Source organism: Macaca thibetana, chromosome 15, assembly GCF_024542745.1.
Source record: "Macaca thibetana thibetana isolate TM-01 chromosome 15, ASM2454274v1, whole genome shotgun sequence".
Taxonomy (NCBI): Eukaryota; Metazoa; Chordata; class Mammalia; order Primates; family Cercopithecidae; genus Macaca; species Macaca thibetana.
This window is the reverse complement of record NC_065592.1, coordinates 80,650,436-80,668,760: the sequence shown is the minus strand read 5'-3', so window position 1 is coordinate 80,668,760 and position 18,325 is coordinate 80,650,436. Positions and strand designations below refer to the sequence as shown.

General features: G+C 34.8%; 1 protein-coding gene across 7 annotated transcripts in view; it reads right to left on the bottom strand.

The window, feature by feature from the left end:
• The window catches only part of LOC126937902 (putative COBW domain-containing protein 7), a 952,477-nt gene that overhangs the window by 19,992 nt on the left and 914,160 nt on the right, over positions 1-18,325 (bottom strand). For 4 of the 7 annotated variants that reach the window (XM_050761753.1, XM_050761754.1, XM_050761757.1 and 1 more), the window contains 5 exons: positions 17,544-17,603; positions 15,989-16,026; positions 10,094-10,140; positions 8,322-8,408; positions 5,023-5,067 (listed from right to left, as the gene is read on the bottom strand). In XM_050761753.1, the coding sequence (XP_050617710.1) occupies positions 5,023-5,067; positions 8,322-8,408; positions 10,094-10,140; positions 15,989-16,026; positions 17,544-17,603 (277 nt within the window). The remainder of the gene's footprint in view (positions 1-5,022; positions 5,068-8,321; positions 8,409-10,093; positions 10,141-15,988; positions 16,027-17,543; positions 17,604-18,325) is intronic. The other 3 variants (XM_050761755.1, XM_050761756.1, XM_050761759.1) reach the window with 2 other exon arrangements.

Genomic DNA, 18,325 nt, shown 5'->3' with positions numbered 1-18,325 from the left:
GTGTGGTGGCACGTGCCTATAGTCCCAGCTACTCGGGAGGCTGAGGCAGGAGAATCACTTGAACCCCGGAGGCGGAGGTTGCAGTGAGCCGAGATTGCACCACTGCACTCCAGCCTGGCACAGAAAAAAAAAAAAAATACAGCAGAGGATAGTGATTTCTCCATAATCAAAGTTAAGGTGAATAAATGTTTAAAGAAAATGACAAATGTATAATTTCAAATTTAGATTCCAGAAGCTTACCAAACATTTGTTAAATTTTCTTACAAGGAAAAAAAAAAACATTGGTCAGATTCAAGATTTTTTTTTTTTTTTAATGCACAAACATATAAGAAAAAACATCTCCTTTATCTTAGGACTGACCAACTGTGCCTGCTTCGTTTATTCTCAACAGTCTATCACATACTCATACTCATGGCAACAATACTGTGTTAGATTATGAATGCTTGTCTTGGCAAAAGGCAGACAAATTCCCATCTTATTACTCCAAAGTTCTATGTTAATAGACTATAACAACAACTCAAATTCTGGGCATTTCAGATGTACAGAATTAGAAAAATGATCAAGCAAAGAAGCAAATGTTCTATAAAGAAATTTTTGAATATCAGTTTACACTAAGAGGCCAAAGTCTTAATATTAAACATATTTCCTTTTTCACCCCCCACCTCTCCCCCCACTACTGAGCATATTTATATTGACAGGTCACAAATGAGGGGCACAGTGGCTCATGCCTGTAATCCCAGCACTTTGGGAGGCCAAGGTGGGCAGATCACTTTGAGGCCAGGAGTTTGACACCAGCCTGGCCAATGTGGCGAAATCCCATCTCTACTAAAAATAGAAAAATTAGCTGGGTGTGGTGGCGCACACCTGTAATCCCAGCTACAGGGAGGGTGAAGCAGGAGAATTGCTTGAACCCAGGAGGCAGAGGTTTCAGTGAGCCGAGATGGCACCACCACATTCCATCTTGGGGGACAGAGTGAGATTCTGTCTCACACCAGAGTGAGATTCTGTCTCAAAAAGATAAAAAAAATAAAAATAAACCAAATGAATGGAGTTTCCCTCCAAGTTTGTCATCTTCACCTTAAGAAACAGCTTAAAGTTTAATAAAGTTTACACATGCCAATTTTGTGAATATCAAATTCAACAATTTGGAAACACAAGCTTCTAAATAAATTGTTTCACTGTGACAGTGTCCTTGAGAATACATGTCATCCAGAGGTAATTCTGCTTTATACTCAGATTCTTTCCATACTTCCAAAAAAAGGATCAATATTAGATCTGTACAACAAATTACACTCTTTTACAGAAAATAATAAAATATCCAAGTCTCTCACCAAATTTTCAATAAAGAAGAAAAGTGTAAGCTTCCAGATGAAAGTTTCTATAGCTTTCCCCAAATTTAGTACCACCATGAAAAAGAAATTCTTCACTCATTCAAGGCATACGACTAGAAAACTAATTTCCATGGCATCAAATTAATTTCCTCCTTTGGAGATAAAACCATCAGATCTTTTCCAAAGCACTAAAATGGCCACACACACACACACAAAAAAAACAAGAAACAAAAAACAAAAAACAAAAAACCATTACCAGCATTTTAAAACTGAGTAAAAGAATGAAGTAAACAAAAAAGGGAAAGAAAAAGCTTCAAAAGTTCATTTTTCCCCTAATTTCTTGAACTCTCTATTCCAGAAGTACCTAATGTTTTTCCTAAAAGAGATGCTTTTAATTTTCCCTATGTCTAAAAGCTGCTTAAGTAGCTTAAGACCAAGGACAGGAGAGTGAAAACAAAGAGCATTTTGGCTCTCCAAGGTGGGGCTGGAATTGCAGCTACTACTTAGGGATATTTTCCAATGATCATCTCTTCAAACTCCAGTGAGTCTCACAAACAGGGTGCACCAGCCAATCCAAGTATCCAGTATCTACAATGCAAATTGTAGATACTATCCAAATTGACAGTAGATAGCTCAGTAAATAGCTAAGCAAACTGCAATGATAGCTCAGTCTTGAACTCTAGAAATAAATTTCCAAATGCCTTCCCCAGTGGCACTTCGAACTCAAAAATGTTTACAAAACTAATCACATTTTCCAAACCTACTTCCACCACTACCTGACCTATTGCTCCTCTTTCCTGTATTTCCTATACCTCAGAGATTAGCCCCACATTGAATCTACCTCCCTAGAGTCATATTGCTTTTAAAACCCTTCACTAACTCCTTGCTCCCTACAGAAGAAAATCCAAACTATGTAGCATGGCATTCAAGACCCTTTGTGGTAAGTTCTCTATCTCTTCAGTCATACCACTTTTTCTGTGCTACATAATACCAAGTTTTCTAGCCATTCTAAAATATTCGAAGGTCCCTGGAATACAAAATCTTCCTTATACCTGGAAAGTTGTCCCCACCCTAGTCCATCTGTAAAAGGCTTACTCATTATTTAAGACTTAGGTCAATGACTGCCTTCTTGGTCAATATTTTCCTGACTCTTTTTCAAGAAAAGTTGAGTAATCATTCCCTCTATTTTCCTATTATTATAGAACTCTGTGCTCTTAAAATTCTTGTATTTATATTAATATCTAATATGTTGCCTTTTTGTTTGTTTGCTTCTCTGTTTCCCCCCAATGACTGATCTCCTTAAAGGCAGTTTTTGCCTTATCCGTTGCTTAAATAGTCCTTAAAATGCTATGAAATGCATAGCAGGCAGTTTGTCAAATTAATTAAACTTATTATTGACCAACTGTGTTTTGGTTTTCCTCTGTTCAGTCCACTTACATTTCTAAAAATTAGGAAAAAGTCTAGAGAAGATTAAAATGACACATCTTCTCATCTTTTACTCCTACATCTGAAATCTGTGTGGTTCACTAGTACTTCCATTTGCTAGTAAATCAACTTAAGTCTTACCAATAAGACGATGCTACACACTATTCCTTTTCCTTACTCTTAACTACTCAAGGTGAGCCTTTTTCTACACATGCTTATAGCAGTTTATTGTCAGTACTTGTCAGCTACACAATGGTAAAATTTTTTAAAAAACAATAAAACAAAACTTCTATAAGAGTGACTTTGACTATTTTGTTAACCAAATCTCCAGGTTTTTTTTTTTGTTTGTTTGTTTGTTTGAGACAGAGTCTCGCTCTGTCGCCCAGGCTGGAGTGCAGTGGTGCGATCTCAGCTCACTGCAAGCTCCGCCTCCCGGGTTCATGCCATTCTCCTGCCTCAGCCTCCCGAGTAGCTGGGACTACAGGCGCCCACCACCTCGCCTGGCTAATTTTTTTGTATTTTTAGTAGAGATGGGGTTTCACCATGTTAGCCAGGATGGTCTCAATCTCCTGACCTCATGATCTGCCCACCTCAGCCTCCCAAAGTGCTGGGATTACAGGCTGAGCCACCACACCCAGCCCAAATCTCCAATTTCTAAACTGGTAAGCTCAAGTTGCTATGCCTCAAGGAATTTGAGAGAATATTTAATGTAAGATTCAGGACCCAATAATAAAAATTCTACTCAGGACATCTGATCTTCATTGAAAAGGATTCTAATCCAACTTCAGTCCTCATAGCAAGGAAGTACTATTTCAGAAAGTCCCTAGATTCTCAGATGCATTGGCAACCTCCATACACTGAAGAAGAATTCACAGAAGAAGATTTTAGTCACTTGCTCACTCATCCACTTGAAGTAACAAAAATCAATCACTGCATGTTTACTGTTCTATAATAAAGCAAATGTTAGAAATAAAAGTTAGAAATGTCAAACAAACTAAATTGTCACATAATAAACTAATCAAGATGAAACTTTTATTTAGGACATGGATATTTCCAAAATGAAAACAAGAGAAGAGACTTGACTGAAAATGTTTATAAATACGAATATTAAGACAGAACCAAAGCTATTTATGACCATTATTTTTAAAAGCTTGTTTAAGTATTATGCACTTGTCTGTGTGACATTTTGTAAAGAGGAGAAAAATTAAGGAGAAAGGAATTGTAGAACACTAACAGGAAGAAGACAGATACTGAGGAATGGCTCATGGTATAAATGAGATTATCAGAGACTTTCTACAGTGGAATTTGAAATGCGGGGAGCACATTTGGTGTATGGTTGTAGAGGACTTACATTAAGAGCATTCTTCTGCTACCTCTGCCAGCAGATGAGTGGCTCCTGAGAATGCATACCAAATTCCCCAGCTGTTCACATGCATATAAGCAGCTGCCGCTGCTGCTGCCTAACACTTATGGCAGTCTGTCAGCACCTCTAATCTCTGCCATAGCAGACAAGCCACTCACCTAAGGCCTCTACTGTACTTCCAAAGAAAGAATCTCTCAAGTAGAGACTGAGTTGAACTAGACTGCCAGCTGTGAGTCTCAGAGCTCCTGGCTGCCTGTTGCTGAGTCTATCAGCTGCTGAGCCTTTCTCACCAAAAAAAAAAAAAAAAAAAAAAAAAAATGAGTTTAACAAAAAAAACCCTGCACAGAAATTTTCTGAAATTAAGATAACATTCAATGGAAAACAGAGTTTAATCTACAGAAACACACTTCACAGATGTTTTAGGAACAGAACCTAGAGAAAATGAAAATCAAAATTTAATAAAAGAATTTGTCAGGAACTTCACGGTAAAGACTCCATGTATTTTTTGGCAACTATGAAACACTAAGAAGGCTTTTAAAATATTAAAAAGCCATTTAAAGACTTCAAATTAAGAGAAGATTCCTCAATATACTTCTTCAGATTTCTGTACTGAGTTATCCTCTTGAGTGTTTAGAAGTCTTTTCTTCCTCCTTAAGCAAACACTTACATAGTGTTATCATGGCTTTGTAATCTTAGTTTTAAAGACAGGCAAATGTACTAGCTAAATATGCCAAACTAACTTATTAAGAGCATTCCAAACAACATTTTGGATCCAATTCTTTTTAAATGCACTTACATCTTTCTTATATTAGAATCAAGCGTATTTGTCAATTACTTAATGTTTATTATTAATAACTAAAATGATTTGTTGTTAGTATATTAGGAATAGCTTTTTAAAAGTACCTTGATCTTTGTGTTTCTAAGATTTGTCCTAGTCCATTTATGGATCTGAAATAAATAATAGATGAGGAAGACAAAGTTTAAAAGTAAAAATTAACTTTTTAAAAAAGTATACAAAGTACATTATTTCTAAAACAGGAAATAAGCATACACAAATACATCTGGAACCAAAAAAAAATTAAAAACAGAAAAACAAAACTTGCTTTAAAATATAATTATGATTTTCCTTCAAACCATAAATCACATATATTCCACTCACACATCAATAAAACATATATACAAAACTTCACACAACTGTCAGATTAAGGGCTACTTTGTGATTAATAAAAAGATGCTTCACTTTAGAAAAAGTCATTCATAAGTAGTCAGTTATCCTAATGTTCTTAAAAATGAGTAGATACTCAAAATTTTTACGGTGGTCACTTTTTTCCTCAGGCATACATAGTAGAAATGGCTATATACACACTAAAAATAAAAACCTGGTTGTAAATGGCTTTGCCCCCAGCCTGTCCTTAGTATTCACAGTAATTCTAAGTCACACATCCCAGGTTCCTTTATAGAATAACCTCTTCAGTTCCCTAACTAGGTTCTCTACCTGTTATGCCTGTTCTCCCTCTTTTGATACTATAGAATATGGCTTTGTATGGCACCAAAAAGTACCTGTTAAAATCTTTTCAACATACTGTATATCTCATCTATTTATCTTTTCCATCGTCTATCATCAATCATCAATTCTCTATCATGAATTCAATTGTCTTTAGGGTTACTTACCCAAGATTCTTGCTACTTGTTCAAGTTTGTTCTCATGAGTAAGGCTTCCCACATATAATGATTCTGAGGCAAGTCTCTCCACTACTTTACAAAATTCTTAATCTTCTTTTTTGAATATACTCTATAGTCTGATGGCTATTCCCTCTCAAACATGTTTACCTTTGTTCAACTCCCCAAATATGATTCTGAGTCAGTCACAAGTCTGATATAAAGGGAGGGCAAAAGCCAAAAGGGTGTGTAATTTATCAAATTGCTTCTTCCAAATTCATTTCTAGTACTGTTAACAAGCTGGGTAATAGTCAATATTGTCAGTGTCAGAGATTTAGCTTAGGTCTCTATAAGGATATAAAAGCCACGTGGCCGGGCGCGGTGGCTCAAGCCTGTAATCCCAGCACTTTGGGAGGCCGAGACGGGTGGATCACGAGGTCAGGAGATCGAGACCATCCTGGTGAACATGGTGAAACCCCGTCTCTACTAAAAAATACAAAAAACTAGCCGGGCGAGGTGGCGGCGCCTGTAGTCCCAGCTACTCGGGAGGCTGAGGCAGGAGAATGGCGTAAACCCGGGAGGCAGAGCCTGCAGTGAGCTGAGATCCGGCCACTGCACTCCAGCCTGGGCGACAGAGCCAGACTCAGTCTCAAAAAAATATATAAAAATAAAAAAAAAATAAAAGCCACGTAATAATTATCATTCCTTTTATGCCAAAAACGTTTGCTAAATAGATTGTTTTCTTCTTAGCAATCACAATGGTGCACAAGATTTTTGAAGAGAAACAAGATTAGAAGACCAGTGTCAAAAAATGTAAAAGCAATCTTCATTCATCACTTTCACCTTTTCAAAATCAGCCATCTTCTTCTTTTTTCCCTTTTTTACTATACCTTGAACTTACTATGTAAGCTAAGAAAAAAATTACATAATAATAGCTAACAGAGCACTTACTATGTGTCAGCACTGTGCAAAGTTTACCAACATTGTCTCATGTAATACTCAAAACAAACTTATGATAGGCATTATGCCTTTTACAGAGGAGGCTTTCAAAGGGTAAATAAGCTCCCTAAGACAATGAGAAACAGACCAAGGATTAGAACTCAAGCAGATTCCAAGGTCCGTGTGATCTTCAACACGATGCAACAATACCTACCCTTCACATGAAGACATTTTGTTTATAGTAAAGTTTAAGGACTTTACTATTAAAATAAGATGAAATATGTGGAAAAATTATGAATTTCTTTCTTCCACAATCATTAATCATTGCAAATAATCTAATGAGCCTTACCTTTATTGATTCAATTTATAATATGTACTATATGAACTGAGATGACAGATTCAAAATCTGATGTCAGTAGAACTTACAAATACTAAGAATAGTAATTTTGAGCCATCACGCTCAAAGCATTATACACATTAAAGATAACCAATAATAATAGCTACCAAATGTCTCTCTGTATAGGGCTTTTGTTAGTTCAGGTCTTACAAAATAATTCAAAACAAAGTGCCTGAACTATAACCTCATTTGAAAAATCTATCTTTGTTTTCAAAAGGAATGGGAGTCTCCAGAACAGTCAGCAAAATGACTGTTAGCACATATTTGAGCATCATTCATATTGTCCTGATTGTCCTATGCTGATCTGCCTTGGCTATGGACAAAGAAGATATTAAAGCAAGCTGGGGCTGGGCGCGGTGGCTCACGCCTGTAATCCCAGCACTTTGGGAGGCCGAGACGGGCAGATCACGAGGTCAGGAGATCGAGACCATCCTGGCTAACATGGTGAAACCCCGTCTCTACTAAAATACAAAAAAAACGAGCCAGGCGTGGTGGCGGGCGCCTGTGGTCCCAGCTACTCGGGAGGCTGAGGCAGGAGAATGGCGTAAACCCAGAAGGCAGAGCTTGCAGTGAGCTGAGATTGTGCCACTGCACTCCAGCCTGGGCGACAGAGCGAAGACTCCGTCTCAAAAAAAAAAAAAAAAAAAAAAAAACCAAGCTGGAAGACAAGGCATGGTTGACAGTTAAGGAAGATGAAGTCAGTGAGAGTTCAGGGAAAAGTGAGACCACTTGAGTCAGGGAAGACTTCACATAGGCGTGGGGGAGAGACAGAATAGGCTCTATAGAATAAATTATTTTAAAAAAAAACAAGAAAGAATTCAGAGATTGGCAGAGTGAGAATACATTATGAGTAAAGATAGGAACTGGCAGGATGCATCCATGGGAAAGTGAATTAACTATCCTGGGTAAAGTTAGGGAAGACTGACATTAGGAAAGAGTCAAAGAGAAGACAGGAGAAGGATGGAGTGAGAAGACCCTGAATATCAGTCTATTAACTGTAAACTATATTCTGCAAGCACTGGGGACTAATTTTATGCATTACTATTTATATAACAATTAGCCATCAACAACATATGTGATTCCCTAATGGTTCTTGAAGCAGGTCAACCTTGTACCTTAAGTTTCTACAGGGCAATAATCAGAGTAAAAAATATTCTGTGTATACAGTATGGATCTGTAGGCACTTAACACACTTATCATTTTGTACCTAATTGTCATTCTTAATTTCTTTACATCTTCTTCTGGAACCAAGTCTGTTTTATTGATGAGAATGATATCTGCCAAAGCAACTTGCCTAAAATAGCAAACAAAAAGAAATATTAAGAAATTTAAAATAATATACACACATGCAGATTAATACATCAAAAGAGAAATGTTAACAAATTAAAAATAAATAAGAACACCTCATGTAGATCAATATATCAGTTAAGAATTATATAGTGCTCTATAGGAGTGATTCAGTTTACTCCTAATCCGCTGATTTTTCAATGGGAATGAATTGCATTCATTACTATACAAGTTCAGATTTCACATTACCCATTCGCAAAGTATTTACTAAGTTCTCTTACTTGCTACTCTTGTGCTACAAAGATAAGTCTCAAAAAGTTTACAATCAAAAGGATGATTTTAAACTCATAATTTTCTTTGTGAAGAAAAGCATAAAATTCAGATATCCAATATGGTGAAAATAAGAAGAGTTTACATACTAAAATACTGTAATATTTACCAAAATTTTCAAAGACATAGAATAAGTTCACTTAATACTAAAAACTGTATTAAACAGGTTTTTTGAAAACTATACTTCAGAGCTGGGCACGGCAGACCATACCTATAGTCCCGGCTACTTAGGAGGCTGAGGAAGGAGGATCCCTTAAGCCCAGGAGTTCAAGTCCAACCTGGGCAACATAGCAAGACTCCATTTCTTAAAAAAAATAAGCTATACTTCAGAAGATATATCAGGATATTGCAAAAATTTCTTCTTTATCACTATAAATATACTGTATATTATCTCTGTAAAGAATCCAGTCGACTGAATGCTAGATAACAAAGTAGATGATAATAATCAGAAGCTCTATTTTCTCTCAACAGGATAGTAAAACTGGAAATTCTTTCAATTTTCCTTAATTTTTCAGGGTCTTATGCTTTATCTCAAAGAATACAACTAAATTCTCAAAACTAAATTAACTTTAGTTCACTGAAAAAGCAGGTTTCAATAGTATGTACATCACAAATCTAATTTTGCTATTTTCTATTTGCCTTATTTATATTTTCTATAATAACCATATTTTCATAAGGAAAAAAGTTACAAAAATACTTAAGTTAGGCCGGGTGCAGGGGATTCATGCCTGTAATCCCAGCACTTTGGGAGGTGGAGGTGGGTGGATCACCTGAGGTCAGGAGTTCAAGACCAGCCTGGCCAACATGGTGAAACCTCATCTCTACCAAAAAAAAAAAAAAGAAAAAGAAAAAAAAAATACAAAAATTAGCTGGGCATGGCGGCGGGTGCCTGTAATCCCAGCTACTTGGGAGGCTGAGGCAAGAGAATCGCTTGAACCTGGGAGGCAGAGGTTGCAGTGAGCCAAGATCTGCTGTACTTCAGCCTGGGTGACAGAGTGAGATTCTGTCTCAAAAATAATAATAATAATTTTTTATATATATATATATATATATATATATCTTCAATCCCAAAGAAATTGTATAATAAAAATATTTTTTAAATGTTAATATTTCCCGAGTTCCTCAAAATTACAGAACTCCTGTGTTCAGCATTCACTTTATGCTACGACAAAAATGATTTTAAGTAAAAGTTTAGTTATCAGATCATTATAAATAGATAGCAATAATTCAACTATGGGAAAAAAGAAAATAAATTTTCCTTGACTATGTTTTAAAATTTCTTAGTTTGTTTTTGGTTTTCATCCTAGTGATTTTTCTCTTTACAATTAGCCAGTGATCAATATATACTTTAAATATGAATACCTAGTGGCTTCATTGATAAGGCCATCGGGTTTCTCTTCTGTTAAATGCTAAACAAAAAAAAGTTTGAATAAAGTTACTACAATACAATAAAAAATCTAATGTCAACACAAAGGATTTTACTTTATAGACATCTTCTTGCATCTAATAAAAATTCAACATGTTCTGTTACTGGGTACACAAATTCAAAACTAACTTTTCTAGCTGAAAGCATTTTTCTTCCCCATTTGCAATTTTTTTTTTCTACAAGTGAACCTGTAGGGTTTTATAGGCGGAAGAAGAGGGTTTAGGATTTCATACTCCTGACTTTTTCTTTTACTTAAAAGGAAAACCCCTTTGATTCACATAATGTCATAAAAACACAGAAGATTACAGTTCAGATTTTAGGTATTTTCCTTCTTACAAAACTGTTCTTGTTCTAAATATTCATTATTACTTATTTTTTAAAAAAAAGGATAACCACTGAAATACAGTTTCTTAGAATCTAATATACTTCCCTTCTCCCCAGCCCACAATCGTGTATCACGTGAACTCAGTACTAGGCCTTTCAAACACCCTAGAAACAAATAAGTGGTGGGAGGGCTGATTCAGCTCTGATTCTAGCCTAAAAGCAGTTTATCATTTAGAAACCCATACTTGCCAATCTGGCCTCTCAGTGCAACTAGTTATTTTACTGACCTCTCCAGAGTCAGGCTAACTCCAAAAAATATTTTGACACGGACTTAGAGCCCATGTGGTAGTTTTCATCTCTCTGGAGGCAAGGTTTTTTGTGTTTCTTTTTTTTTCCCCCTCATAATCCTGTTTACATCCCTAAAGTCATCAACGTCACAAGCTTCTTCTCTGAGAAATTACATTTTTACCCTCATTACCTCAAACCTCAATAGAGGTTCCCTGTCACAATAAAAAGCTGGCTACTGAGGTTTAGAGGCAACTAGATTATAGTAATACTCTATATTTGAAGCCAACTTTACAAATTAATTAAATCCTTGAATTTAACTTTATAAATTATATATATTTCTCATTTAGCTTTCATAACAATTATGAGAGAAGGATATTTTCATTTATAAAGGAAGAAACTAAATCTAACACCCTCATCATCACAGGATACTATATTTTATATACAATCACATGGACTATTTTTTTTTAATTGAACACACACCCGTCAAGTAAAATGAACATAATTTTAAAGTCTTTGTGAAAACTTTCATGTCACATAAAATCAGTCTGTGTACAATGCTACACAAAAGTTAATAATCATATATCAGAGCCAAGCCCATTTCATAACTCATGGGGAGATGATCATTAGGAGTATCTGAATAGTTTGGAACCTAAGAGCAAGCAGGTAATAATTTTATTTAACAAGCTTGATTAGGTCTATAGAAGAAACATCTTTTCCTTCTAAAAGTTTAGCAAATTCTATTTGGAGGAAAACAAAACTGAAATAAAATCATGGCAATGATGCTTCAGGCAAAATCTTGTTCAACTGCAGACCCACTCTGCAATTACGGAAGTCACAGAACTTGGCAAGTATTGTATCAAAAATCATTCCATGCCAAAAGACCAAGTTTAATATTTTCTTCATAATTCATCTTGGCCTGAGGCTACAACAAGTCCTATTGTTATATACTCTGCCTCCACATAGTAAGGCTGTTAACAGACCTTGGAATGGTGCCTGGCACACAGACTCAACAAATATTTGTTGAATGAATTATAGTTAACACCTCCTGTTGTGGGGATACACAAAAGATGTTACATGAAAAATGCCATCTAACATGCAGCAACAAATCTCTAACCATTTAACAGTAAATCTACTTAAAAGATATATTTTTGGCAAGGCATCAGCCTCTGAATGATCCTATAGTACTGAAAGTCTTTTTAAACTGAAATATTTTTCAAGATATTATATTATTGACCTTATGGAAGTTTTTTTAACATATGAAATTGGGGCTATTTGGCTATGAATTTGTGGGGCATAAAAATGATATGACAGAAGAATTACAGATTCGTTTTTGCATTTCCATGCCTAAATGTAACTAATAAAATGGTAGTTTCACATGGTAATGTACAATGTTTTAAATGCATTTACCTCTCCAAAATTTTAGAATTCTTCACTCAAAGCTAACAGTGGTAGACTAACGTTTTACTGCCTCCAGGCAGTCAGAAAGTATCAAATACAAAAATAAATGAAAATCACCCCAAATGAAAGCCTGCCAATATTTACAACTCTGTTAAAATTCTATGTAATCATATACAACTATAGCAGAAGGGATAAATGTTCTCTTCTACGCACACAGGAAAACTATACAAACATTAAAAAAAAATAAGTGCATACTAACATTTATTTTCTTTAGACATCAGCCCTGCATTTCCCTCATGTGACTTCCTACCTTCCCAAGTCAAACTCTGCAAAAAAGTATAAAACCAATGTCTTCTGTTCAAAAGAACATTCTCCAATAATACATTATATACCATTTGGTCATTAAGTCAGATGACTTTCATTTATAAAATAAAGCAAAATGGAAATTTTGGCATTCTGTTCTACTTGTATAAGTAAATGCAGAAAAAATTTTTGCAAAATCTTTTTAAAATATTTTATATTACATAGATGTCCAAATTCTTCCTTATCTCTGCTTAAGAACTATAGCTTTTGCTTGTATATCAAAAAAGACAAAAATAATTTTGGTACTAATTAATCCAACATATTCAAAAGGCTAAGGTTCAAAACCCCAATTTAACTTACCACAAGAAACACAGGAAATTAAAGGGGAGTGGTGTGACATGTTGGTCAAAGAGTACTAAGTTTGTTATGCAGGATGCATAAGTCATGGAGAGCTAATTACAGCATGATGACAGTAGTTAATTCTATTGTATACTTGAAATCTGCTAAGAGATAGATCTTAATTGTTCTTACCACCCCCTCCCCCCAAAAAAACAATGTGAAGTGATGGATATGTTAACTAGTTCGATTGTTTTATAATGTAATTCACACATTGTATACCTTAAATATATATAATTTTTACTTGTCAATTATACCTCAATAAAGCTGGGGGGGGGGGTTAGGGAGAGAAACAAAGGAACTCTCCGAAATAACACCACTGTAGACATAACTTCACGAAGGGCTACAGAGTGTCCTTTTCTGCAGAAATAAAAAAAGAAGCTGGACCGAAAAAAGAGAAAGAAAGAAAAGAAAAAACTTATCTTAAAATTCACTGGCTATGAAAGAACACTACTGTTGACCAGAGTGGAAATAAATCTAGTGTCAAAGATGTCTGGTGTCATTTTTAAAACGCAGCAGCCAGAAGGAACTATTTCTTTCAAATGGATTGGTTACTGACCTAACACTATTTTAGTTTTTAAAAAATTATTGCATAATATCAGTCTATTTATTGTTCTGGCCTTTTCCAAGCCAACTGTTTTCTGACTGAATTGTTTCAACAGATTGTGCAATATAACAGAGGAACCAAGAAGAAACCTCTCACTTGACCTTTTCTGGGTAACTTCATTCATTGCTTCTATTGCATTAAATGCTGTCACAGTTGTAGAACTGAAAAGAACAATGTCAGTAGCCTGGGTGTCAAGTCCTGAGAATAGAGAGCTGTCATTTTAAGTTGTCCAATTCTTTGCCTATGATTAAAAAATGAATATTTCAGATCAATGGGTGACAATCCCATTAGAGTGATACCCCATGATATCAATTACCACTTCAGTTTCAATTTGGCTGGCCGGCCACAGGGTACCATTTCTCAGCTTTACTTGTGATGGGCTGGCTCTGTGAAGCATGACATTCTTAAATTGCTGCCCATTATCCAAGTGTCATTACTTGTACTGCCTCAGAATTCTCTGAATCACAAGCAGCTACTGAGGTCAAGCTTTGCAACCAGAGGAATTGGACAAGTTGGAAAATTCTTTACATCAAGGCAAAGTTATTTATCTGGCATCCGACTTAGAAAATCTAAAGTTTCCATTATCCTGACAGTGTGTCAGTTTTGTGTAGGTATATTGATTTAATAATTTAAGAGGTTTTATCAAGGTGGCAGGAGGTTAAAAGTTTACTGTGTTTGCATTATTCAGAATGTTGCTTTGTTTTTTTGGCCTCTATCATGCTGATAATAGATTCTATTTAATTCTTTTCCAGACTCAACTATACATACATAATTATTCCTATAATCATAAAATACATAAACAGTTTGACTTTCAGCATGGCATTCTAAGTCTATAAAAAAAGTCTTAGCAGTTATCTGTCACATAGGTATATCATATTTTGTAATAAATTTATGGAAGAGATAGATTCAAACATGTCTATAATAAACACTCAAAATGAATAATTTGGGGGTTTTTGCTACCTCCATAAGCATTTTGCAAGAAATATGATTTCCAACAGTCATTGGAATTTTTCTGAGTGAAACTGTAATACTGTATTTGGGATCATTCTTTGATTCTTACATTATATTCATAAATTCATAAATTGAGATTTTAAACTCTAAAAAAGTTGTCTTCCAAGCTTTTCAAATTAGGGCACTCTATCAACGAGGGAGAGAAGGCCCAGTGAAGAGGTATTGGTAACTATTTGACAAACCTGACATATCCCCTGAAAGCATAATTTCAGCAAAGATTTGGGGAAAGAAAGCAAACTTAAACATTAACAAGTTCAGGCCAGGCTCAGTGGCTCACGCCTGTAATCCCAGCACTTTGGGAGGCTGAGGCGGGTGGATCACTTGAGGTCAGGAGTTCATGACCAGGCTGGTCAACATGGTAAAATCCCATCTGTACTAAAAATACAAAATTAGCTGGATGTGATGGCATGCACCTGTAAACCCAGTTACTCAGGAGGCTGAAACAACGGAATCGCTTGAACCTGGCAGGTGGAAGTTGCAGTGAGCCAAGATTGTGCCACTGTACTCCAGCCTGGGCAACAGAGTGAGACTCTGTATCCAAAAAAAAAAAAAAAAATTAACACGTTCAGATACATTATGAGGTTGGATACAAAACAGACACAAATTTTTAAACACTGAATTTAAACTTCTAAGAAATTACTGCTTTGGGCCCTATCCATATGCTCAGATTGGACCAAGTCAGTGGGTGGGATAATTTCATTCTCTTCTGCCTTAAGTGGTATTTCACTCGGGGAGTTGAGAAATATCATTTTACTGTATGTAACGACATACTTTTAAAGATCTTACTAAATGCATTTTATAAATTAAACTTCATTTAAATGCATTTAAGGACCTTAGAAGTTAACAAAAACATTCATAGCAGGATGTCTTTTACACTTGATCTTAGCCAAAAGACCAAGAAGCGATGCAAGATGCCTTTTAATGGACAGAGTCTTCTTACTAATCCTACGTATATATCCTAATTTTCTTCAATATGTAGTTTTTAAATTTTAAGTTCCAGGGTACATGTTCAGGATATGCAGGTTTGTTACATACGTAAACGTGTGCCATGGTGGTTTGCTGCACCTATTAACCCATCACCTAGGTCTTCAATATTTTTAAAAAACTCATTTCCTGTGTATGTTTAATAGCAATTTAACAAGAAAAATAAGATCTCAGATGCTTTATCAATCTCAGTTTCTTCTATGGAACAGAAAAACTTATCAATATTGGGGTTGAATCCTTGTGAAGAGTTATATATACTAAACTCTATCCTAACCCCATATGCTTATTACAAATTATAATTCCAAATTTTATCACCAAATCAAACTCAGAGTAATAGACAAGAAATATTTAACAGGAACTAGTAATTAAAACACAAATTTCACCTATTGTTCAGGGTATATTTTTGAAGAAGGTTTTTGTTAAAGAAAATTTCAGATACAAACATAAAGAAAATTAAACAATCAACCCCCATATTCCTAGCTCTCAACAATGAGCCACTCATAGCAATCTTTCAACTTACTTTTAACCCATATTTTGAATCCACAATAGTTATGATACCTACAAAGGAAAAAACATTTTAATCACTTTTTTTAAAAAAAGTGTTTATTAATATTTGTGCAACCATACTTGAGAATGAAAATTAAAACTAACCTATTTCAGTTCACAAATGCTACTCAATAAAACAATGTGCTGTTTTTCTCTTGCCAGTGCTGCCATTTAACTAAATTCCAGTAATAAGTCAATGCATTTCAAATATGTACTGAGTGGCTAGAATTATTTTAAGGCACTAGAGAAGATATCAAACACATAAAAATTTTAAATTAAATAAATATGAAAATAAGATTTCCTTGGCACTGAGAAAGCTTACAATCCAAAATATAAGTCAAATTTCATAACATGGTCAAATGTGATAAGTACTTAAGACAGGTTATTTCTAGTTTATTTTCACATAATCAAAATCAAGATTTTCTTAACATTTAAATTATTGCCTAAATAATGAGACATCTTAGGATATCATTCCTAACATCTCTCACCAAATCCAAATCCAACTCATAAAAATGTTTTACATAACATATGCCTAAGCTTCCAGACTACCGATTCATTTAGCAATCTCTGAATACATGCTGATAACAACAGAATGAGTTTAATTATGCCTAAGGAATTCAACCAGTTACACGCCATATATATTAGAGCTCAATGATGGGGCCCATTTAATAATTCTTAAATTTCTTAATGGTTCTTAGTTTTGAAAAAGTAAGAAAAAGACTGGTTTTTAAAAACGTGAAAAAGGGAAAGAGAAAGGGAGAAAACATAGTTGCTTAACTAAGAAAGCTTCTATTTTAAATGAAGGCATATCATTTATAAGTTTATAAAGTAGACTGCCCAAAAGTGTTAAGGTAAATAAAGTAAGGGAGGAGTATTTAATTCTTATCTTCAAGAGAAAATAAGAGCAAAAATATGATCTTCATATTGCCTGGCAGATTAAAATAAAAGACTCTAACATTATAGTAAGTACAGAAATCAAACAACAGAGGATACAGAAAATCCTTTTTTTTTTTTTTTAAAGAAAACCTTAGCAGAAGCACTAAATTGGGAGTTGAGTGACATCCAGTTCCACCACTGTCTGGGGGTTTTTAATCTATATGAACAAAGACTTCATCATTAAACTAAAGTGTGAAAAGAACAACAATGCAAGGAATTAAAGTTATAATATGAATGAACAACAATAAGCTTAACCATAAAGATTTTTCTTAAAAACAAAGAGGCAGGGTGTGTTGGCTCACGCCTGTAATCCCAGCACTTTGGGAGGCCGAGGCTGGCGGATCACCTGAGGTCAGGAGTTCAAGACCAGTCAGGCGAACATGGTGAAACCCCGTCTCTACTAAAAATCCAAAAATTAGCCAGGCACAATGGCGCGCCAGCTACTCGGGAGGCTGAGGCAGGAGAATTGCTTGAATCCGGGAGGCAGAGGTAGCAGCGAGCTGAGATCATGCCACTGCACTCCAGTCTGGGAAACAAAGCAAGACTCTGTCTCAAAAAAAAACAAGAAAAAAGAAAATTGTTTTTTAACTTACCATCAAGATAAATATCACTCCCTAATTCAGCATCAACCCAAAACATAGAAGCCACTGCACCTGAAAATATATAATATTCATCAAATAAAAATATTTCTTAACATTGAGAAACATGATTCTATCCATGTTTTAATTTGCCCTGATGAAATTAACAGGTAAACACATATATCTTCTTATGGAAATTATAGTGATAGAAACTTTAACTATTTCTAGCAAAAGGGAATTATAGCGATAGAACCTTTTACTATTTATACCCATTCCATTTCTATCCCTCTTGTTATTTCCTTTAAAAAAGACTAACTTTTACCACATATAAACAAAACATCATTCTTCTACCGATGCCATAATAATAACAGATATTATCAAACAATTTGAGCAGTATGGCTTTGTGCACATCAGACTTATTTTTATTTTCTCATCTCTTTAATATGATAATCATTCAGATCATAAACAGTGAATTATCACTCTAAAGGAAAAGGAAAACAAAATATAGATAATTCCAAAATCACTTGTCCAAAAAAAATTTACTTGTAATCTGTGTAGAACTAGAAGTAAAATTATATACTCTATGGCATTACTAATTATTTCTCACACTATTTATTTAGTACTGTATAAAAACCTGGGTCTGAGGAAAAACTATTCCTAAATAATAAATTAAAACTTGTTTTTGACAGAAACTGGTTCAGTACCAAACCACATACCCTGATTAGTATGCCATAACACAAGAAAAAGAAAACTGACAGCAAGGAAAGTATGTAATTTTTCAAAGCATCATAGGCCCA